Source organism: Sciurus carolinensis, chromosome 17 (assembly GCF_902686445.1).
Source record: "Sciurus carolinensis chromosome 17, mSciCar1.2, whole genome shotgun sequence".
Lineage (NCBI taxonomy): Eukaryota > Metazoa > Chordata > Mammalia > Rodentia > Sciuridae > Sciurus > Sciurus carolinensis.
The window spans coordinates 28,200,763-28,224,300 of record NC_062229.1 but is presented as its reverse complement, the minus strand read 5'-3'; the positions used below and the strand labels follow the sequence as shown (position 1 = coordinate 28,224,300).

The window sequence follows — 23,538 nt, the reverse complement described above, 5'->3', positions numbered from 1 at the left end:
TCCCAATCCCCCAAGTCCCTTCCCCTCCGCTGTCATGTCCCTTTTTTCCCCCCTAACAAGGGTTGACAAAAGCAAAAATCCTCAGAGGACTCATAATAGTAGTATAATAATCTTCAGAGAACAGAAAGTATAAAGGATTTTGTGATTAAAAGGCCAACTCAAGACCTACACGGGTGAATACTTCACCAACGTTTATCCAAATAGTTACTAAACATGTTAAAAGGCTTTGTTAAGTTCTGAAAATTGAAAAATTAAAGCTATGGTGAAATATCACTATACAGATCTGTTTAAAAGTCTGAAATAACCAGAGTTAGGCAGGATGAGAAGCATCAAGAAGGATGTTACTGAAAGTCAATAGCACCACCCATAGGAAGAACTGAGTTCACATGCACGCTGTAACCACTGAGTAGATATCAACAACATGTGCTTAAGAACAACAAAGTACATAACAATATCTGCAAAATACCATTTCTAAGTGCTCAGAAGTAGAAACAACTTAAAGCCTATCCAGAGCAACAAGGATATTTTGATACATTTGTGTACACATATTCATAAAATGGAATACTATACACCAATCAAAAAATAAACCTAAAACCACAGGAAAGAAATTGTTACTCCTACCTATCAAACTACATTTAAAAATCTTTGTGAAACAGCAATGGGGCCATTCACGAAACAATAGTCAATAATCAGTAATTTCCAAATCTGTTTCCGTGGCCAAGTGCCTTATGCAATGTGCTACTTCTCCCAGCCCCACCAGTCTTCTCTCATCTTCTGGAAGCCTTCTCTACCCCAATTGCATCATCAGCAAGTTACCAGTCCTTGGGCACAGCCCCTCCTTTTGCACTTGCTATTCCCGCTGCCTAGAAACTTCTTCCCCCAGATTTATCAGGTGTCTATCCAAACATGCATTACTGAAGAGAAAATCACCATTTATAAAAATGTCCCTTCGCTCACCCCCTCAAACCTCATTTTCTCTTCATAGGACATCCTACCACTTGGTGTATTAGAATTTACTTTAATGTTCATTGTCTATGCCTACTTATGGGCTCCATGGGGGCAACTGCTTTGTTTCATTTCTATCCTACCCCTGTGCTAGGGTAGTCCTTAGCAAGGCAAGGCAACCAATACTCAATAACTCAGAACGGTTACAGATAATTAAACATGAATATAATAAGACTTGATCCTCAGCTTTAACTTAAATCATACCCCAAAAAGTGTTAAAAAGAATTCACTGAACTTTGTATTTTCCATCTTTCCCATGATCTGTACTTTCTTCTTGGAGCTAAAATAAGAAAAATGGAGAGTAAAGATTACAACTGGACATCGTGGCCCTTGCCTGTAATCCCAGCAGCTCACAGGCTGAGGCAGGAGGATCCTGACTTCAAAGCCAGCCTCAGCAACTTAGCGAGGCCCTAAGTAACTTAGGGAGACCTTGTCTCAAAAGAAAAAAATTAAAAGAACTGGGGATGTGCCTCAGTGGTTAAGTGCCCCTGGGTTCAATCCCTTGTATCCACCTCCCCCAAAAAATTACAGTGCTGGCATTTCCAGGTTTTAACAACTTTCTTTCTCTAAGACGGTGAGCTCAAACACATCTAACAAGCCTTAAGATTTCAGATACAGAAATGCTTGATACTTCAAACCACCACCATCACCCTTTTCCTATAACCACCACTAAAGTACATGCAATCTTGTTAAAATGTTGAAGAAAATTCTATAATATGCAAAAGAATACAATTTTAAGAAAAAAATATTGAATGTAAACTATAAAAAAAAAAAAGAATGACTCCATGAAGGACTTGTTTAAAAAAAAAAAAAAATTCTTAGAGGTCGATGAGAACGACCATACAACAATATCAAAATCTCTGGGACACTATGAAAGCGGTACTAAGAGGAAAATTCATTGCATGGAGCGCATTCCAGAAAAGAATGAAAAGTCAACAACTAAATGACCTAACATTACAGCTCAAAGCCCTAGAAAAAGAAGAACAGAATAACAACAAAAGTAGTAGAAGACAGGAAATAATTAAAATCAGAGCTGAAATCAATGAAATTGAAACAAAAGAAACTATTCAAAAAATTGACAAAACAAAAAGTTGGTTCTTTGAGAAAGTAAACAAAATAGACAAACCCTTAGCCACACTGACAAAGAGAAGGAGAGAGAAGACTCAAATTACTAAAATACATGATGTAAAAAGAAAAATCACGACAGACACCACTGAGATACAGAACATGAGAAGTTACTTTGAAAATCTGTATTCCAACAAAATAGAAACTACCGAAGATACTGACAAATTTCTAAAGACATATGCTCCTCCCAAACTGAACCAGGAGGACATACACAATTTAAACAGATCAATATCAAGCAATGAAATAGAAGAAGCCATTAAAATTCTACCATCCAAGAAAAGCCCAGGACCAGACAAATTCTCAGCCGAGTTCTACAAGACCTTCAAAGAACTCATTCCAATACTTATCAAAGTATTCCAGGAAATAGAAAAGGAGGGTACCCTACCAAACTCATTCTATGAAGCTATTATCACCCTCATACCCAAACCAGGAAAAGACACATCAAGGAAAGAAAATTTTAGACCAATATCCTTGATGAATATAGATGCAAAGATCCTTAACAAAATATTGGCAAACCGTATCCAAAAACATATTAAGAAAATTGTGCACCACGATCAAGTGGGGTTCATCCCTGGAATGCAAGGAGGGTTCAACATTCGTAAATCAATAAACGTAATCCATCATGTCAATAGACTTAAGGATAAGAAACATATGGTTATTTCAATTGATGCAGAAAAAGCGTTCGACAAAATACAACACCCCTTCATGCTCAAAACACTAGAAAAAATATGGAGAGTAGGAACATACCTGAACATTGTAAAGCTATTTATGCTAAGCCCATGGCCAACATCATTCTTAATGGAGAAAAACTGAAACCATTCCCTTTAAAAACAGGAACAAGACAGGGATGCCCTCTTTCACCACTTCTATTCAACATTATCCTCGAAACTCTAGCCAGAGCAAATAGGCAGACTAAAGAAATTAAAGGGATACGAATAGGAAAAGAGGAACTTAAGCTGTCACTATTTGTGGATGACATAATTATATATTTAGAGGATCCAAAAAACTCCTCCTGAAAACTTCTAGACCTCATCAATGAATTCAACAAAATAGCAGGCTATAAATTCAACACGCATAAATCTAAAGCATTTTTATACTCAAGCGATGAAACAGCTGGAAGGGAAATGAGGAAAACAACTCCATTTTCAATAGCCTCAAAAAAAATCAAATACTTGGGCATCAATCTAACCAAAGAGGTAAAAGATCTCTACAATGAAAACTACAAAACACTGAAGAAAGAAATTGAGGAAGACCTTAGAAGATGGAAAGATCTCCCATGTTCTTGCATAGGCAGAATTAATATTGTCAAAATGGCCATACTACCAAAAGTGCTATACAGATTCAATGCAATTCCAATTAAAATCCCAATGATGTACCTTACAGAAATAGAGCAAGCAATCATGAAATTCATCTGGAAGAATAAGAAACCCAGAATAGCTAAAGCAATCCTTAGCAGGAAGAATCAAACAGAGGGTATCGCAATACCAGATCTTCAACTCTATGACAAAGCAAGAGTAACAAAAACAGTGTGGTATTGGCACCAAAATAGACAGGTAGATCAATGGTACAGAATAGAGGACATGGACACAAACCCAAATAAATACAATTTTCTCATACTAGACAAAGGTGCCAAAAATATGCAATGGACAAGAGATAGCCTCTTCAACAAATGGTGCTGGAAAAACTGGAAATCCATATGCAACAGAATGAAATTAAACCCCTGTCTCTCACCCTGCACAAAAATCAACTCACAATGGATCAAGGACCTTGAAATCAGAACAGAGACCCTGCATCTTATAGAAGAAAAAGTAGGTCCAAATCTTCAACTTGTTGGCTTAGGACCAGACTTCCTCAACAGGACTCCCATAGCACAAGAAATAAAAGCAAGAATCAACAACTGGGATAGATTCAAACTAAAAAGCTTTCTCTCAGCAAAGGAAACTATCAGCAATGCGAAGAGAGAGCCTACAGAGTGGGAGAAAATCTTTGCCACTCATACTTCAGATAGAGCACTAAGTTCCAGAATATATAAAGAACTCAAAAAACTCTACACGAAGAATACAAATAACCCAATCAACAAATGGGCTAAGGAAATGAACAGACACTTCACAGAAGAAGATCTACAAGCAATCAACAAACATATGAAAAAATGTTCACCATCTTTAGTAATAAGAGAAATGCAAATCGAAACTACACTAAGATTCCATTTCACCCCAATTAGAATGGCGATTATCAAGAATACAAGCAACAACAGGTGTTGGAGAGGATGTGGGAAAAAGGTACACTCATACATTGCTAGTGGGGCTGCAAATGAGTGCAGCCACTCTGGAAAGCAGTATGGAGACTCCTTAGAAAACTTGGAATGGACCTACCATTTGACCCAGCTATCCCACTCCTTGGCCTATACCCAAAGGACTTAAAATCAGCATACTACAGAGATACAGCCACATCAATGTTCATAGCTGCTCAATTCACCATAGCCAGACTGTGGAACCAACCTAGATGCCCTTCAATTGATGAATGGATAAAGAAACTGTGGTATATATATACAATGGAATATTACTCAGCTATAAAGAATAATAAGATTATGGCATTTGCAGGCAAATGGATGAAATTGAAGAATATCATGTTAAGTGAGATAAGCCAATCTCAAAAATCCAAAAGACGAACGATCTCACTGATAAGCGGATGATGACACATAATGGGGGGTTGGGGGGGCAAGAATGGAAGAAGCAGGGACTGTATAGAGGGAAAAGAGAGGTGGGAGGGGTGGGGGGAAAGAAAAAAAAAAACTTAGTGAACATAAGAAACACACACACTGTTCAATTTTGAAGCCTGAAAGCTGGTGGTAATACCATTGTCACATTATAACATTTGGGGAGTTAACACATTCTTCTAAATATTGTTCCACAATAACTGTACATTAACCAGCAGCCAAATTTCCAAACTAACATTCCTGCATTGATTTTAACAATAATTCCTAGTTAAGAAAGCAAAATACAGACTACTCTTCTAGCATTCTAAGTCACATTTTAAAAACTGTATTTTTAATATGCATATACTATGAGCCCAAATCAGAAATGAGCTAATTCTAAGATGTCACAAGCCAAGGAAGGCACTATTTAAGTGAAGCATTCAATACAAAAAGGGAGGTGTGTGTTTGTGTGTGTGTGTGAAAGAGAGAGAGAGAGAGACAGAGAGAGAGAGACAGAGAGAGAGAGAAAGAATAGTGTAAGGAAATTAATTCCAAAATTAAGTCCTACAATGCTATCAATGAGTATGAAGGTGTCAAAAATGATTTTTTTTATACTTTCATTAATATAGTTTTAATTTCTAAGTTCAGTGCTTTAATTCATCCTCATTACAGGCAGTCCCTAACTTAAGTGACTGCTGCCTAAAAATTTGCCTTTGGGTTGTTTGAAATCTGAGAAACACTTTCAAATCAAACCTTTGCTGGGTTGGGCACAGGGTATACTCTATTATCCAAAAGTAGTCACTAGGGTTTGAGTCCCTGTACAAATCACCAGTGCTGCAGTGGGAGGGGCAGGAGTGAGGGTCGGGAAAGGGAGGACAAGACCACGTCTCTGCTCCAAGGAAGCTTCCGGAAGAGCTACTCCCTGACAAAACTGCTATTGCTCCTTGCACTGCAACCTAACTAGCTAGTCTTCTGGGGATACTTTCTGGAAAAAAAAAAAAAAAAAAAGGTAGAGAAAGCCTTCCCTCCCTCTGCTAACGTCAGTACCCAGCTCTCCTAAGGATCTCCCTAAAGCAGAGGTTCTCAAATGGGGGCAATTTTGCCAATGAGAGGGTGTATGTCAGGATTTAGAGACATTTTTGGTGGTCATAACTGAGGAAACATGGAGTTGGAGCTACTGGCCCCTAATGAGCAGGGGCCCTGCTAAACATCCTACAACGCACAGGGCAGTCCCACAACAAACTGTCCATCCCAAAATGTCCAAGTTGATAAACCCTCTTGTAAAGGTTTATATCTGGTTACAACAGATAATCAGGCAAGGAGGAGGAAAAGGCTGGGATAAAGATGTAACCAGAAGAACATGACAAGAAAATCCCCAAGAAAGTCAAGAACAACAAAAAGGAACAGATTTCCTAGGTCCCTCCTGCTTTTTGAATGGTTACTTCATACAAGGAACCCACATGAGCTAAGCATATGTAAAACAGGTCCCTTTACCCAAAATTACCAAGGAAATGGAAAAAAGCTTATTTCAAAAATTGCAAAAACTGACCGTAGAGCGATAATCCTTCAATAAAAGAGGATATTGTATTATTGCTTCAAAAGCTGACAATGTGATCTTGATAAATTCTTCTGATGCTGTCAATCCTAAGAACACAGTTAATCATTATTAGTAAAGTGTTCATTTTCTAACACAAAATACCTCAAACATTATATGTTGCATGGTCTACTTACCTATGGCTCCATCTATGTTAGTTTCTCCTGAGTCTATTGACTTAATATGACTCTGAAAAAAATAAAAATTTTTAATTAATGGAAGTTTCAAAGTAACTTTGAAATAAAATTTAGGTAATTAATATCTTCCCAAAACTGCATCTACCATTATTAGTGAAATAACTCTTATAAAACAATATTCTCTCTACATATTATAAACACTATAATCATAGTTTTAAGATATGATTATAATACTATAAATTATAAACTATTGTTTTTTAAAAAAATTTTAGTTGTAGATGGACACAGTACCTTTATTTTATTCATTTATTTTTAAGTGGTGCTGAGGATGGAACCCAGGGCCTCACATGTGCTAAGCAAGCACTCTGCCACTGAGCCACAACTCCAAGCCATAATTATTTTTAAATATACAAATCACCATCAATGAGATTTAATGCTAGAATAAATTCAATAGTAATATAAGCACCTGAAAAGGTGAAGCTAATCCAACTGATACAGAATCCTTTCCAGAGACCGAAGACCTGCCACACTTATTCTCAGTATATGGGATGTTAAGAACAACACCCAATTCCTTGCATGAGCTCCTCCATCCCACCTGCGCAGCTCTCCCCCAGATAACCACTCTCCCAAACTAATGATTTCATCGGTGTTTTTAAACAATTTCCTGCATATACACATATCCCTAAAAAGTGTAGTATTGGTTTGGGTACTTTATCAAACTGTATCCATTTCATACAAATGAGACAGTATGTCACCATTAAAATGCTCATAAAAAATAATTCTTAAAATATGGACAAAGGTTGAAAAATACTTATGTTAAATTCAAAAGGTAGAATATAAACCTATATACATATATACACAGCATAGTCTCAATCACATATATGTCACATAGATATAATTGCTTCTATAAAACATGCATAAATATGAATAAAATATTAAGAAAACAACATGTTAACAGTGTTTATTTCTGGGTGTGGAGTTGTGAGTGATTTTATTCTTTTTAAATTTCACTATAATCTTCCCCATTTTCTCTAACAAGTCTGCACTTTATATTTTAAATAAGCAAGCATAAATTACACTTAAAATGAGAAAAAAAATCTTAGAGACATATTTACTTTCTTGGTTATAAACAAAATCAATCTAGGAAAAGAAACTCTTTGAAAACTGAAAATTCCAGATACTCTGCATTCTTTTTGTCTATGAATAAACAGAAAAAAAAAAGACTAAAAAGATAAAATTTAAAAGGGGATAATGTATGTAAGCTTTTCATCATCATCTGGTTGAAAGAGTTTCATAAAATTCCAAAATGGGACATTACTTTTGTTGAATAAATATGAATTTGATGCTAAAGAAGAAAGCTGGAGGTACCTTCCACTTTAATAAACCTACCAAGTGGGCTGTGGCTTACCATCAGTGGGAGGCACAGAGAAGTGTCAAGGTCATGATCCTCCCTGTGTAATTACTTTGAGAGAATGTGTAGATAATACACAAATGCCGGTGATGTGAACATTAACATTCCAGGAGGAGACCACAGAAAGGACAGGTGTCAGTTTCCTTCAGAGCCTGATGGGAGGTGTACTGCCACTTTTCCCTGTCTGCCTTTCTGTACTCTTGGGATTTTCTAAGCACACATATTACTCTTTATTGATGTCAATGAGGATTATCAAGATGGTGATATTATGGGTTTCTCATAACTTTATACTTTCCCTATTTAATTAAAAGTATTGCTACTGGCTCTTTCATTGATTTACCAATTTTAATGTTTTTAAATATATTTTTTCATTCTTAGTGTAATACAAAGTGATGAGGTAAGAGAATGGGTAAGGAGGCACTGGATATTCAAGGAGAGAAGATATGAACATTTATTGAGGAGAGTGTCAAAGTATAGACACTAAGAAAACCAATTAGATGTACAAACCAGAGGAGGGCTCCATGAAGATAAACAGTCATGAATTTAGGGTGAGAATAGTGGCAAGCAGTATTATCACCTCTTTAAAAATAAACAGTGCACAATCTCTGCTTTATTTACAACAGAAGCCAAAAGCTATCAACAAACCAGCTTTCACAGATAATAAAATTCTGCAGAGGTCGCAAAGTGTGTCCTTGCTTTTTGGTAAAAATATATAATTAACACACACTCATTGTACTTTTATAAACTAATAAGACCAGATGTGAAGAAAACACAATAAAAATCCTCTTCTTTAGCTCATTAATCAAGTGTGTTTTCAAAAGGACACAAGAAATGCAATGAACATTAGGGTTTAATACACATGGTGAGTTCCCTAACACAGTTTCTGACTGCCATTATCTCCCGTTTCCCAGCACAATTCAATGGAGGCCCAAAAGAAGCATGGTATACACACTCCCTCCATAGGCTCCCCAAAGATCTGACTGCTAAAACTAGGAGAGGAAGCTGAGTATAGTGACTGTTTGCTTCTGCCAATAAGAAGTGAAAACAGCAATTATCAGCTGACTAGTTCTTTTTAGCTTGGAGTCTTTGAAAGTTTGATGTTGGTTTAAGAGTACCTTCCCAAACCATTTCCAAACAGTAGTCTCTCTAAAATATAAGATCAAAATCTTGTCTCACTTGAGGAGGAAAGAAGTCTACAAAAAGCTATTTCTATACTCATATCTCCACATAACAGTATAGAATTTTTTCTGCTAAAAAAAAAAAGGAAAAAAGAAAGAAAATAAATGCCTTTAGGCCAAACAGGAAAACCAAGCCTGGTGCCATTATGCAAACTGAACCCAATGGGAAGCACAATTCCAATGCCCTCACCAGCCTGCTCCTTAAGGACCCTTGGATGAGCAGAGATCATACCAACACTGATGGTTCACTCCACACCACTCCAATGGAGACCAGCAACTTCCACAGAGCTGCTTCCATGGAAGCCCAAGAAGTTCTTGACAACATCTTGTTGCTACTGCACAGAGGCTCTTAAAGTAGACTAGGACTGAAGACCTCAAATTTAAGGCACATTTTTAAAATATAAAATGAAAATATACCTGCTACAATATGGTTACTACCACTTTTATTTTGAAAATACTAAAAATATTTTTTTGTCTCCAGATGGCCTCCTAAGGTCTTCAAAATACAATGCTAAGGATCAAACATGAATAGACTTACCTCCTCATGTCATCAGCCCCAAAGAAACACTATGCTCTGGAAAGCTTCAAGCCACTGGGCTGAGGGTTGTACAGCCCTCCCAACCCCGCTTCCCAATTTTAAGATATGTTTATGAATCTTTTGCTTAACCAAGTTAATAAGAATTCTTCCAAGACAGAAAACTCCAGGGGTTTTATTTCTAATACGGTATTTGATGAGTTGCCCATGTTTTATGACATGGGTAGGGCATAGTAACTTGAGCAACATTTTTGATGACTTCTGGAAAGATTACGAATTAACTCACAGAAGCAACATCCAACTCTCAAGAGTTCATAATAGGTTCACAAGAAGTGTAAGGAAAAATAAATCCAGGTCCTGAATTTCCATCAATAATTCATTCTGTAGTAGTATTTCATCAGTGCCATCAACACTGAATATAAGAAAGGTGAATACACAGGCAAAGCTAGCTAGATACAATAAGAAAAACAATGAAAAAATTCTGGGACTAGTCATGATTCAAAACAGGAAATTGACCTGAAGAGAGCCAAAAGACCCATCTCCATTTTATTTCCCTAAACTCCCTCTACTTGGGCAAGATTACAAGGGGTGGGGGGCGGGGCTAAGGATTTTTTTTCAAAATCATGATGGAATCTTTGAACAAGGAAAGTTATTTACCATTCTGTAAAACTGAGTACTAAGACCCTACAGAATACTCACAGAGTACTCCCTCACCTCCCTTCCTCAAGATGACCAGCTCCCTCTTCTCTGAACACAGTATTGCAAGGAGCAGATTTAATACCTGAACATTCATAAAGACTTTCATGTTGGAGACACTTGTTAGTTCCTTCAGAATTAACATACAGCAAATTTATTTGGGCAGAAAAACAGAAGTACCCACAAAAAAAGAAAGAACACAGGATAATTATACCTGAACAAACATGATGCCAAAATACTCCAAAATAAGCTACAAAGAACAAAATTACGCTTTATAGACCCTGATGTGCCAGTGCAATGGGATTATAAATATAGAATTATCATCATGCTAATATGATGCCCATATTCTACTTTAGAAAAAACAATAAAAAGTAAGTTAAAGCTAGTGCTGTATAGATAACAACACTAATAATTTGCAAATTCATCAATGAACTACTGAAATCACATGCTTTATAGAATATAAGGGACTACAACGATAAAGATTTGAAACTGAATGCAAAAGGATCCCTACTTCATTGCCAGAAACCACTGTTTCCTAACAGTCAGTGATCGCCATTCAACACTTGTACTTAAAAACATCATACTTCACCATATGATGAACCCTCTAGAAAACCATATTCTTGCTTGTGGGGTGGCAATAATTTCTTTCTTCCAAAATAACAATAAAGCTAAGATGCCTACTTCATTTTAACTAGATCCTTCTGTGGCATTTTGAAAATCTCTGTTCAGTTTATTATAGATATCAAAGTAAGACTGGAGATGCTATCTGGAGATGCTATGACAAGTGCCTTGACTTTTCCTTTGTGTACAGCTTTCTCATTTTATTCCATAATACATACTGTAACTACAATAGACAAGGAAAAGATAACTCACAAACCATATCCTAACCAAAAAGAGAGTATAATGATTTGGTTTTCATTTCTACCTGTGTCATCAAAATTAAAGAAAAAACTAAGCTGGGTTTAACTTAAGAGAACCACCAACACAAAAAGATGTGACACACTTGGACAAAGTAAGCCTAAGTGAATAACAATGAGAGTATATTCTTAGCATTCCACGTTTACCATTTTATTTTAAATTTGTTCACGATGTTTAATACCAAAATCAATGAAAGTATTTCTGTGGACTAACTTACCCTATTTGGGGTGATCTCTGAACAGAATACATTATCAGGAGAGAATGTATTTTTCTCCAAATGTCAAATTTTATTACAGTCAACAGATAAAAATATAAAAAGGTCACTTCCCTAGAGACAAATAAATGCCACAAGAATTTTTAAATTACTTCATATTGACATCAAATTCTACAAACAAAAGAATAAGACATTTTGAGTAAAAACATGAAAAACTTAAGTGCTACTCACAAGAATAGTTCCGTAACTGAAAAGAAACTCTTCTGTTACAACTTGAGGTCGAAATACCTGTGTGTGATGAGAGTTTCCACAGATTAAATTCTGAAAACCACGAACAGATTTTGTTCAATAAAAAAACACAAATAAAAATGGTTTGTCTGAATTGATGTTTCTCAGCTTCAGTTTACAAAGAAGTGAGTCAATTTACTTTATTTTTTTTCCTAAAACGACAGTACCTGAGAAGTGACGAGGTGAAGTACTACAGGCATCAGGGGGAGACACAGCTTCAGTTGTTTTGCTTGAACTGTGGATGGGTGTTTCCGACCAGAGACATTAGCCAAGGCGTTTAGAATGTCACCTGTGAAGCATCCCAGAGCAAGTGAAGAGGTTAAAAACCACACATGTGTAGGTGCCACTGGTCATTGCTTGATTACTATTTAATCTCCAAATAATGGGTCTAAGTGGTACAAGCTGTGTCCTTTGTGTTCACAAGTTCTGAAATTATAACACACCATGTAACCTCTGGTGACACAATGTAATATTCTGTATAAGAGCTATCAATTAACTCAACCTCTCATCTAGAATTAAAAATAAAATTTATAAATAATTATGGTACAGTGGTTTTAGAAAATCTCTTCGTATTTTCCAAACTTCAACTATGATAACATTACTTTTATAAACAGGAAAAATTACTTTAAAATTTTAAGTGAACAGATAATGAATCATGGCTTTTAAAAACTAAAGTAGTACAGAGGTAAAAAGAGGTCAGTTTCCAAAACCCTTCACTGGATGATAAATCCAGTAATAAATAAAATTTGCTTTGTGGACATTAGAATCTTCATATCCTAAAACAAAATGAGTCTGGTAATAAGGAACTCAGCTACTAATTAACCAAAAAATAGCCTTCAGGTTGGAGGTTAAAAAAATAAATAAATTTTGAAGTGTTCTATTTCAATTGTTAGCAGGAAAAAGAGAAAAAAAAAACCCTCTCCTAATGTATTAGTAAGGGGTAAAAAGTTATTATAGGTTGATCCTGAAGATATTTTCATTATACTTCTAATTCTTAAGTATAATTTATCAGAACAGTTTGAATCAAACAATATTTTAAACAGTTCTGGTTTATAGCTACATCTGCTGGAAAAGCATGGAAAGGAATTTAAACTACATGTATACTTTCCTTATTTTAATTTCTTCAAATAATAAATGATTTAATTGTAATAAACATCCTTTGCAAATCAATTAGATATTTTTCTCTTAAGAATAGTTTTTCAAACCAAAGAAATCTTCAAACATTGAACTTTAAATCAATACTGTCAAAGTTCTTTAATATTAAATTTTGACACAGTTTTTTTAATTAAATTCTATGTATATTCAACTTCTTTAAACAATTTTAATTTCTGGCTCTAATTTTTTTTTTTTTTTTTTTTTTTTTTTGGTACCAGGGATTGAACCCAAGAGCGCTTTACCACTAAGCCACATCCCCAGCCCTTTTTTATATTTTATTTAGAGACAGGTCTGTGCTAAGTTGCTTAGGGTCTCACTTAGTTGCTGAGGCTGGCTTTGAACTCACAATCCTCTTGCCTCAGTCTCCTGAGATTACAGTCATATGCCACTATGCCCAATTATGGCTCTAATCTTAAAAGTATTTTCTTCAGATTGAAGCATGGCAAACTTTCAAGAAGTTACTAAAAACAATCATATAAGTCCAATTTTAAGCAATTAACATGTTTCCCTTGTGTTTATTTTTGAAATTGCCACATTACCTCTGATAGCACCTCAATATAACATTTAGCTTGCTCATATCTCAAATACATCACTAATGCAAAATAATTATAAAGACAGATAAATCTTGAAACTACATTTAAGAAGAGTCTCATTGTACTCTCCTGCCAGAACATACAAGTAAGAAAAAGAAAGATGGTGCCTGAAAGCTAAGTCACAGAAAGGTAATCAGCCAGAGGGCCTAAGGAAAAGACTCTAATTTACAGAGGATTCGTGGCAGTTCCTGCACAATGTGACGGATGAGAAGATCCAGGCATCTCAACAGGTATTCACCACTGCCTTGCTGCTCCTTGCCCGGAGTGGTCTTTCTGCTGTCCCTCTCGATGTACATCACCAGCCTACAAACCGGAAAGTGCACAGATCACCTCTCATGATAAGACAGTTAACAGCATCTGTCCAAAAATGCAGCCAAGGCAAGTGTTTCCAGAGGACCTGGTCCCAATCATGTGGGCATTTGGATTCACCAACTTTTCAAGCAGAGTCCATTTCGGCCTCAGAAAGCTCAAAACATTTATGCAGACAGAAAATAAGGCAACTTCGATTCTACCAGTGTATTACAAAACAATGCCCTGATTTCATTTGCCTTTGGCCAATGGGGGAAAAAAAAAAAAAAAAAACATTATTCTCCACATGATAAAGGAAAGGCAAACAAAGTTGTCTGCACATAAAAGAGCTCTTAATGTTCCAAAGATTCAAAGCATAACCACAAGTTGACTTGTACTTTTTGTGGTCATCATCATTAAATTTGTTTGGAACTCCAGGTAATTTACATTTCAGTTAACTGTATGCCTAAATGCAAAGAAAAAATCTCACTTGACACTGGGAGTTATAGAGATAGCATCTGAATTTTACCTGTCTCTCTACTAGTTTTAATATATCTTTTAACCACAGCAAACCACATCAATAACTGAATCAAGTATTTCCAATCCAGAACGAGGGAACATAATGGACCATGACCTTAAATATTTCAGATGCTACTGCAGGTTTGGACCCTACCCACATTTTTTCCCCATTTGCTGAATGCGATCATTTTCACAAGTACCCATTCCCCTCAATTCTCTAAAAGATGAGTTCACTGATTTCACCATGCAGAAGACCCTGTGCAACAATTTCCCAGTCATTCATCTCTCCATTTCAGCTGTTCTTACTCATCCCACTGAACTTTTGGTTCTCAATGTCCAAACAATTCCCATGATAAATTGGAAAGAGGTGGTTCTGTACATAATAAAGATACATAAGGTATACTGAAATCTTGATGCAGCATTCATGTGACTCTTTTAACAGATTTATCCATGCATGTGCCTTTCTTTTTTTACTATTTAGAACGTTATAAGTGAGCACACAGGAAGTTAGTCTAGATCCTGTATCAGTTAGCATCCTCTGTTCTAGTCACTGATTATAGCTCTTGCTACACTCCAACAAATACATGACACTGGCTAAAATGCAGAGGGAATACTGATACATCAGTAGGAAGGTATCAATAATACTTGAAAGTAGGAACATAAAACTTTCTGATAATCAGTAAACCATACAAGAGCAAGACTCCCTCTCTTTCATAATAAACGGACTATGAAAACACCAGTCATGTAAGTTGTCATGTACTGAATGGAGCTGGATTGAAGCTCCCAGTCCTGAGAAACCATCATGGCTCATTCTAAGAGAATGGCACTGACTCTAAAAACCTCTTTATTAGCTGGGACCTATTCCTTCAGTCCAATAAAGGAGGAGGACCAGAAAAGACTAGGGCAATGAGAGCCCTACCTCTTCCTGTTTTGCTTCCCAAGATGGGTTGCTTGACTTCTCCCTGCTAAGCTTTGCCATGTGCAGGACAGATTTTCCAAAATTAAAGAAGACATTTAACTACATCACTTTTCGAGATAAGTTTTTCCAAAACCCCTTCTGATTATACCTGCTCTTGTTTCTACTTGCTTCTTCGAGCACTTTCACTGGGATCATTTTTCCAACTTCCTGGGAACTTTTATTAATTTAATCTGTGACATTTTCTCTCAATCCAAGTAGCCCTTGCTTTTCTTCACTTTCTTCATGATTGGATTGCAGATTACTTTTTCATGAATATAATGCAATACCTGAGACAGGCTTCTTATGAAGAAAAGGTTACATAAAGCTCACAATTCTGGAGATTTAAAGGCTCAAATCTGTGGATGGTCTTCCTGCCGGCAGAGTCATGAGGTACCACAGAGCATCACACACCAAGAGATAGAAAGCTCTCGTGTGTGTCTATCTGGTTTCTCCTTCTTCTTATAAAGACACCAGGAATCAACCATGGGGGCTCCACCCTAATAAATTTATGTAATTCTAATCACTTACCCAAGGACCCACTTCTAAACACTGTGATCAGATTAAGTTTTCACCCTCTTAATACTTCACAATAGGAATTAGTCAACACATGAATCCTTGGAGAACACTACAACTAAACCATAGCCAATTATCTCCCACCATCTATTATTTGACTTTACTCTTGCTTCTCTCTTTTCCTTGCACCCTCAAAGCCAAATGAACTCTGGAGACATCTGATCATCTATTCTCTGTATAAGGAGGTTAAACTAAACTAATGGAGTCAATGTACTCAACTATAAATCCATAATTCCACTGTTGAATGACCCAGAATGGCACCCAGAATGATTCAAGTGGTTACCTTGTTCACCTTATTCCCAAAGTATTTTCATTTTCGTTTTCTTTTTCAAACCACCAAACGTCTATATTCTCATGAGACTGATGTGACTCCCATAGTATGAACATACAAAGAAAACACCCAGAAACCCTTCCTTGCACAACAATGAACCTATCCCTTCTTCCATCTACATTGACCCTTTCATGGTCTTCTACCAACTGCCCTTCTATCTCATTTTCTGTTGAGTCTCTTAAAAGGAAAGTCTACATCTACTACCTCCACCATTCTAAAAATTTGTTCCTCAGTCCTGCTCCATCTGGCCTTCACTCCCATCACTCTCTAAGGTCACCTCAGATCCAGGGGGCAGTTAGTCTGCCTTTACCTACCTTGACAAGTCAACAATATTCAATACTGTTCTCACACCTCCTCTTTCTCTATCCACCATGACATCATACTTTCCTAGTTTTCTTTTCCAGTTTCCCTGGTTGTTTTTTGGCTAATGTGTGCTCCTAAATGTTCGAGTTTATCAAAAATAACTTCTAGGCCACTACTTCCCTCTTTCTACTCTTCTGACCCGGTCCATCCACTTTAATTATCTACCATATAAACAGAAATCTTCCAATTATATATCTGGAGCTAAAACCTAAGCCAATATATTCAACTACTGACATGACACCTGCTTTCATTTGCCTCAAATGCACTTCAAACACTATGCAACCGAAATAAACATTATCTCACCAAACCCGGTTGTCTTACAGGTATGATATCCTACTCTATTGCATTGTTCTCTGGCCTATAAAGGAAACCAGAAACCCAGGAGGGTTATTCTTAACACCCCACCTTCTCTCACTTCCCATATCAAGTCAATCCTGAAAGATTCTTCAAACCCTTATAGTTCCCCACTCTGAGCCAAGTGCAAACTACCATATTCCCTTGTCCTGGACACCACAACAGCCACCTAGGTAGGGTATCGGCTTGTTTCTGTCAATCTAGCCCCTGGACACACTACATCTAAACTAATCTCATCCATCCAGTCACTCCCGTATTAAAATCCCTTCAATGGCATCTCATTGTTCTTAACATGACAGTTCTCAAAACTCCTTATCATTGCCTACAAGGCCTACAAGGTCTGGTCTGTCTATCTCCTCTAGTCACAATGTCCTCCTTTCAGTTTCTTCAATTCAGTACCTCCCTCAGCAGCAGGCTATTACCTTAGCTCAGATGGCTCTTCTCTCCCCTTCTTGCTAATGAATTCATATCTATATGCCATAATCCACTACAATTTCCACTCATTTCCTTAAATAAAATCCCTACATAATATTGTATGATGAAGAGAATACATTAAAGTTTCACCCAACTACAATTTTCTAATATATACTTTTTATTACTTGATGATATTCATCATCCTTGTAAACTTTAAAGGACTATATCTGATTCTGATCATCACATCTTTCCACTTCTGGGCACAGTTTCTGGCATGAATTAAGTACTCAATAAATATTAAATGAATAGGTAAATACAGCTGTTGAAATGGCCTTGTGGTTTTATCTATCTCTCTGTAGTAATTCCTTGGTCTTTATTATTCCTTAGGCCTTTTTCTTAATTCTACTATTTGATGTATGTTTGCTTACAATTTCTACTACTGGATTATATAAAAGGTTTAAAAAAACATTCTTAGACAAAAATTCCAGGAGAAAAATCAAAAGGCAAATAAACTGGGGGAATTGTTCCCATTTTGTGTCGCAAAAGGTTAATGTATATGTACACACATGCATCTCAATTAGAAAAAGACTAAAGGCAAGAAAAATAAAATGAACACAGAATTTAAAAAGGCAGTACACCCAGAAGATAGTATAAATTACTCAAGCAAAAAGATATTCTTTTCTCATAAGAGAACTATACATTAAAATGACATCTTTTCTTATCTATCATATATGCCCACAACCCAGGAAGTTTGATAAAAGACTCCCATGGAGACTCTGAGGTACTAACATTCTAGTAATTCACTGTTGGAAACAAGCAGGTACCAATCTCAAGGGGAGTTTTATAGTCTGAACCTTGAACATCCCCCCAAAGGTCCAAGTGTTGAGGCTTGGTCCTGAGTCCATGCACTATCAGAAGGTGGTAGAGTCTTCTGTGGTTGAGACCGGGTGGAAAGAAGTTGGGTCACTGAAGACATGTTCTTAAAAGAGATACTGGAACTTCAGTTCCTTCCTGTCTCCCTGCTTCCTAGTTGACATGAGGTGAGCAGCTTTGCTCAACCACACACTTCCACCATGATGCAGTGCCTAGACACAGACCCAAAAGCAATGGGCCAACTATGGACTGAAACCTTAGAATTGTGAGTCAAAATAAACTGTCCTCCATACAAGTTGATAATCTCAGGCATTTTGTCACAGATAGGAAAGCTATTGAGACTGATCACTCTGGCTATTTGAAGGACTGTATTAATAGAAGTCATCAGAGTAGACAGCCTTGTCTTGTCTCTGAATTTAGAGGAAATGCTTTTAGTTTTAATCCATTTACTATGATGTTAGCTTTGGGTTTGTAAAAAATGGTCTTCACGATGTTAAGTTCCTTCAATCTCTAGATTCTCCAGTGTTTTTTAATTAAAATTTTTTTTATTTTTACACATTTTGATTCATTGTACACAAATGGGGTACAACTTTTCATTTCTATGGTTGTACACAATGTAGATTCACACCATTCATGTAATCATACATATATATAGGGTAATACTATCTGTTTCATTCTACTGTTTTTCCATCCCCACCCCCTCCCACCCCTTTTTCCTCTACACCATCCAAAGTGCCTTCATTCTTCTCTCCCCTCATCACCCCCCTCATTATATATTGTCATGCACTTGTCAGAGAAAACATTCAGCCTTTGGATTTTTGGGTTTGGCCTATTTCACTTAGCATGATATTTTCCGACTTCATCCATTTACCAGCAAATGCCATACTTTAATTCTTCTTTATGGCTGAATAATATTCCATTGTGTATATATACCACAGTTTCTTTATCCATTCGTCAACTGAAGGGCATCTAGGTTGGTTCCACAATCTAGCTATTGTGAATTCAGCTGCTATGAATATCAATGTGGCTGCATCACTGTACTATGATGATTTTAAGTCCTTTGGGTATATACTGAGGAGTGGGATAGCTGGGTTAAATGGTAGGTCCATTCCGAGGTTTCTGAGGAATCTCCATACTGCTTTCCAGAGTGGCTGTACCAATTTGCAACTCCACCAGCAATGTATGAGTGTGCCTTTTTCCTCACATCCATGCCAACACTTATTATTGGTAATAGCCATTCTAATTGGAGTTAGATGAAATCTTAGGGTGGTTTTAATTTGCATTTCTCTAATTGCTAGGAAAGATGAGCACTTTTTTCATATATTTGTTGATCACCTGTATATCTTCTTCTGTGAAGTATCTGCCCATTTCCTTAGCCCATTTGTTGACTGGGTTCTTTGTATTTTGGGTATAAAGTTTTTTAAGTTCTTTATAAACTTTGGAGATGAGTGCTCTGACTGAAGTGTGTGTGTGGAAAAGATTTTCTCCCACTCTGTAGGCTCTCTTTTCACATTATTTTTTCCTGTGCTGAGAAAAAAACTTTTTAGTTTGAATCTATCCCGTTTATGGATTCTTGCTTTTATTTCTTGCGTTATGGGGGTCTTGTTAAGGAAGTCTTGTCCTAAGCCAACATGATAGAGATTTGGGCCTACTGTTTCTTCTATTTGGTCAAGGGTCTCAGGTCTAATTCCTAGATCCTTGATCCATTTTGAGTTTGAGTTTTGTACAGGGTGAGAGACAGGGGTTTAATTTCTTTTTACTGCATATGGATTTCCAGTTTTCCCAGCACCATTTGTTGAAGAGGCTATCTTTTCTCCATTGTAAGTTTTTGGCACCTTTGTCTAGTATGGGGTTACCGTGCTTATGTGGGTTTGTCTCCATGTCTTCTATCCTGTACCATTGATCTACCTGTCTATTTTGGTGCCAGTACCATGCCATTTTTGTTACTATTGCTCTGTAATAGTGGTGTTGTGATATCTCCTGCATCACTCTTCCTGCCCAGGATTGCTTTGGCTATTCTAGGTCTTTTGTTCTTCCAGATGAATTTCATGATTGCTTTTTCTGTTTCCACAAGAAATGTCATAGGGATTTTAATTGGAATTGCATTAAATCTATACAGCACCTTTGGAAGTATGGCCATTTTGATAATATTAATTCTCCAGTGTTTTTTTAACATGAATGGGTATTAGATTTTATCAGAGGCCTTTTCTGCATCTATTAAGATGATCACAATTTTTGTTCTGTTTAAGTTATGAATCATATTTATTGATTTTCATGTGTTGAACGAACTTTGTATCCCTGGAATGAAAGCCACTTTATCACAGTGAATTATCTTTGTGAAGTGTTTCAGAATGTTTTGCTGGTATTTTCTTAAGAATTTTTGCATATATGTTTATCAAGGATAGCATATCAGTCTGTAGTTTTCTTTCCTTCACACGTCTTTTTCTGGTTTTGGTATCAGGGTTATAATGGCTTCATAAAAAGTATTTGGGAGTATTCCCTCCCTTTCAATTTTGTGGAATAATTTGAGAAAGACTAGTGTTAGTTCTGTAGGGATCTGGTAGAACTCAGCTGAGAATCCATCAGGTCTGGGTTTTTCTTTTTTTGGAAGGCTTTTAACTGCTCTTTCAATTTCATTACTTGATATTGGTCTATTTAGGTCTTCTTTATCTTCCTGATTCAATTTGGGCAGGTCATATGTGTCTAGAAATGTGTTAATGTCTTCCAGGATTTCTGGTTTATTGGAGTATAAATTTTCAAAACAGGTTCTGATAATCCTCTGGATTTCAGAAGGGTCTGTGGTGATATCTCATTTTTCATCTCTGATCTTGTTTATTTACATCTTCTCATTTTTCTTCTGGTTAGTTTGGCTAAGGGTTTGTCAATCTTATTTGTTTCTTTTGTTTTGTTTTTTTCGGTTTTTTTTTTTTTTTTTTGGTTTTTTTCAAAGAACCAGCTCCTCATTACATTGATCCTGTGTATTGTTTTCTTATTCTCAATTTCATTGATTGTGGGTCTGATCTTAATTATTTCCTGTCTTCTACTGGTTTGGAGATGCATTTGATTTTTTTCTAAGGCCTTGAGGTAGAACATAAGATTATTTATTTGGGATCTCATTTTTTAATGTAGGCACTCAGTGTTATAAATTCTCTTCTTAGAATTGCTTTCATACTGTCCCAGAGATTGTGATATGGTGTATCTGTTCTTGTTCATTTCTAAGAATTTCTATTCTCATTTCTTATTTGATCCATTTTTCATTTAAGAGTATTGTTCAATCTCCATGTGTTTGTGAAGTTTCTATTATTATTCTTGCTGTTGAATTCTGGCTTCATTCCATTATGATCTGATAGGACACATAGCATTATACAGATTTTTTTTGTATTTGCTAAGATTTGCTTTGGAGTCTAGAAAATAATCTGTTTGGGAAAAAGTTCCATGTACAGCTGAGAAGAGGTGGAGTATTCTGTAGATGTCCACTGGGTCCATTTGGTTTATAGTGTTGTTTAGGTTGGAGATCTATGTGTGATTTTTTGTTTTGATGACCTACTGGTGATATGGGTGTATTGAAATCATCCAATATTATTGTGTTGATGTCTATGTGGGATTTAAAGTCATGGAGTGTTTTTCCATATAATTGGGTACTTTGACATTTGGGGTGTATATGTTTCTTATTGTTTTATCTTCTTTACTAGGGACTGCTCCCTTTAGTAGGATGTAATGGCCTTCTGTGTCTCTTCTGATTAATCTTTGCTTGAAATCTGCTTGAAATTTGCTTGAATAGCTACTCCTGCTTGTTTTACTTGAACCATATGACTGGAGTACTTTTTGCCATACTTTTACACCTTCAGCCAGTGGAAGTCTTTGTCTATAAGATGAGTCTCTTGTAAACAGCATATAGATGGGTCTTGTTTTTTGATGCATTCTGCTAATCCATGTCTTTTAACTGGAGACTTGACACCATTAACATTCAGCATAAGTATAGATATATGTTTGAGATTTCCTGCTACTTGGGGTTTTGTGCGTGTGTGTGTGTGTGTGTGTGTGTGTGTGTGTATTCTAGTTTATTCCATCTTGATTCTCATTTAGTGAATTATTCTATTGAACTTCCTTTGTTTGGGAGCTTTGGGAATTGATTTTATCCTCTGTGTGGTTTACCTTTGAGTATTTCTTGTAGTGCTGACTAAATGCTCATAAGTTCTTTTAGTTTATTCTTGATGTGGAATATTTTTATTTCCCCCTCAAATTTGAAACTGGGTTTTGCTGGGTAAAGTATCCTAGGCTAGGATACTTTTTTTCTTTTAGGGCTTGGAATATCTCATTCCAGGTCCTCCTTAATTTTAAGGTGTGAGATAAGAAATCAGCAGTGAGCCTTATTGATTTGCCTCTAAATGTGACCTGATGTTGGATTCTTGCAGCTTTTAGTATTCTTTCCCTATTTTCTCTATTAGGCATTTTGATCATGGTGTATCTCAACAAATTTCTTATTTAACTAAGTCTATTTGGGGTGCTGTAAGCCTCCTGTACGCGAACGTCTATGAGAAGTTTTCTGTAACTGTCTCACTGAAACTATTCTTTATGCCTTCAATTTATATCTCCATGATCTCTTCTATTCCAATGATTCTCAGGTTTGGTTAGTAATAAAAAGAGAAAAAAAGAGAGAGAGAAAGAGAGAGAGAGAATATGAATCTGGGATAAAGCAAAAAAACTAGAGACCCAGCAAAGAGCTAAGGATTAGAAGACAGTCAGGAATGTATGTTAAGTTGCTACTAACAGGCCTAAAACTATGAAGGTAAATTCCAGTTCAAGTTGGCAGGTTGAATTCAAACACTTTATTTCCCACTTTTTATATATTCCTCTTTTAAAGTTCTCTCGGTGTTAAGAACAGGAAACTGTACCATTCACAGCCAATACTTTCAAACAATTTCTTAAAGGTGATGATACAGATTAAGAGGATCAAGGGATGGCAAATCATACATGAAGGAAAACCCCCCTGAGGAACAGACAGAACCCAGCACCACCCCATCCCAAAATGGCAGGACAAGTTTAGACTTAAAGGCTGACAAGGAGACAAAGTTTCTCAACTCTGTGAACAATTTTTTAAAGAAACTACGTGTCAGGAAACCGGGCACAAAGGTAATGCTAAATACAAAGAGGGATCATGGGGGGCGGAGCGCTAAGGGAAAAAAAATTAAGGAATTGATGGAATTGTACTTTGAGAAATATTCATCTGAGATCAGCACAGTTAATGGACGAGACATAGAGGAAGCAAGACAGACAACTACATTTTACAAGTAAACAGGGGAAGAGGAGAAAGAACACAA

General features: G+C 36.4%; 1 protein-coding gene across 10 annotated transcripts in view; it reads right to left on the bottom strand.

The window, feature by feature from the left end:
- Ulk4 (unc-51 like kinase 4) overlaps positions 1 to 23,538 on the bottom strand; it is a 623,492-nt gene that overhangs the window by 418,762 nt on the left and 181,192 nt on the right. For all 10 annotated transcript variants that reach the window (XR_007105971.1, XR_007105973.1, XR_007105972.1 and 7 more), the window contains exons 24-28: positions 13,714 to 13,847; positions 11,964 to 12,085; positions 11,740 to 11,796; positions 6,557 to 6,608; positions 6,375 to 6,469 (exon numbers count right to left, since the gene is read on the bottom strand). Coding sequence is in view for 7 of the 10 variants with exons in the window: in XM_047532456.1 (XP_047388412.1) it covers positions 6,375 to 6,469; positions 6,557 to 6,608; positions 11,740 to 11,796; positions 11,964 to 12,085; positions 13,714 to 13,847 (460 nt within the window). In the remaining 3 variants the exon portion in view is untranslated. The remainder of the gene's footprint in view (positions 1 to 6,374; positions 6,470 to 6,556; positions 6,609 to 11,739; positions 11,797 to 11,963; positions 12,086 to 13,713; positions 13,848 to 23,538) is intronic.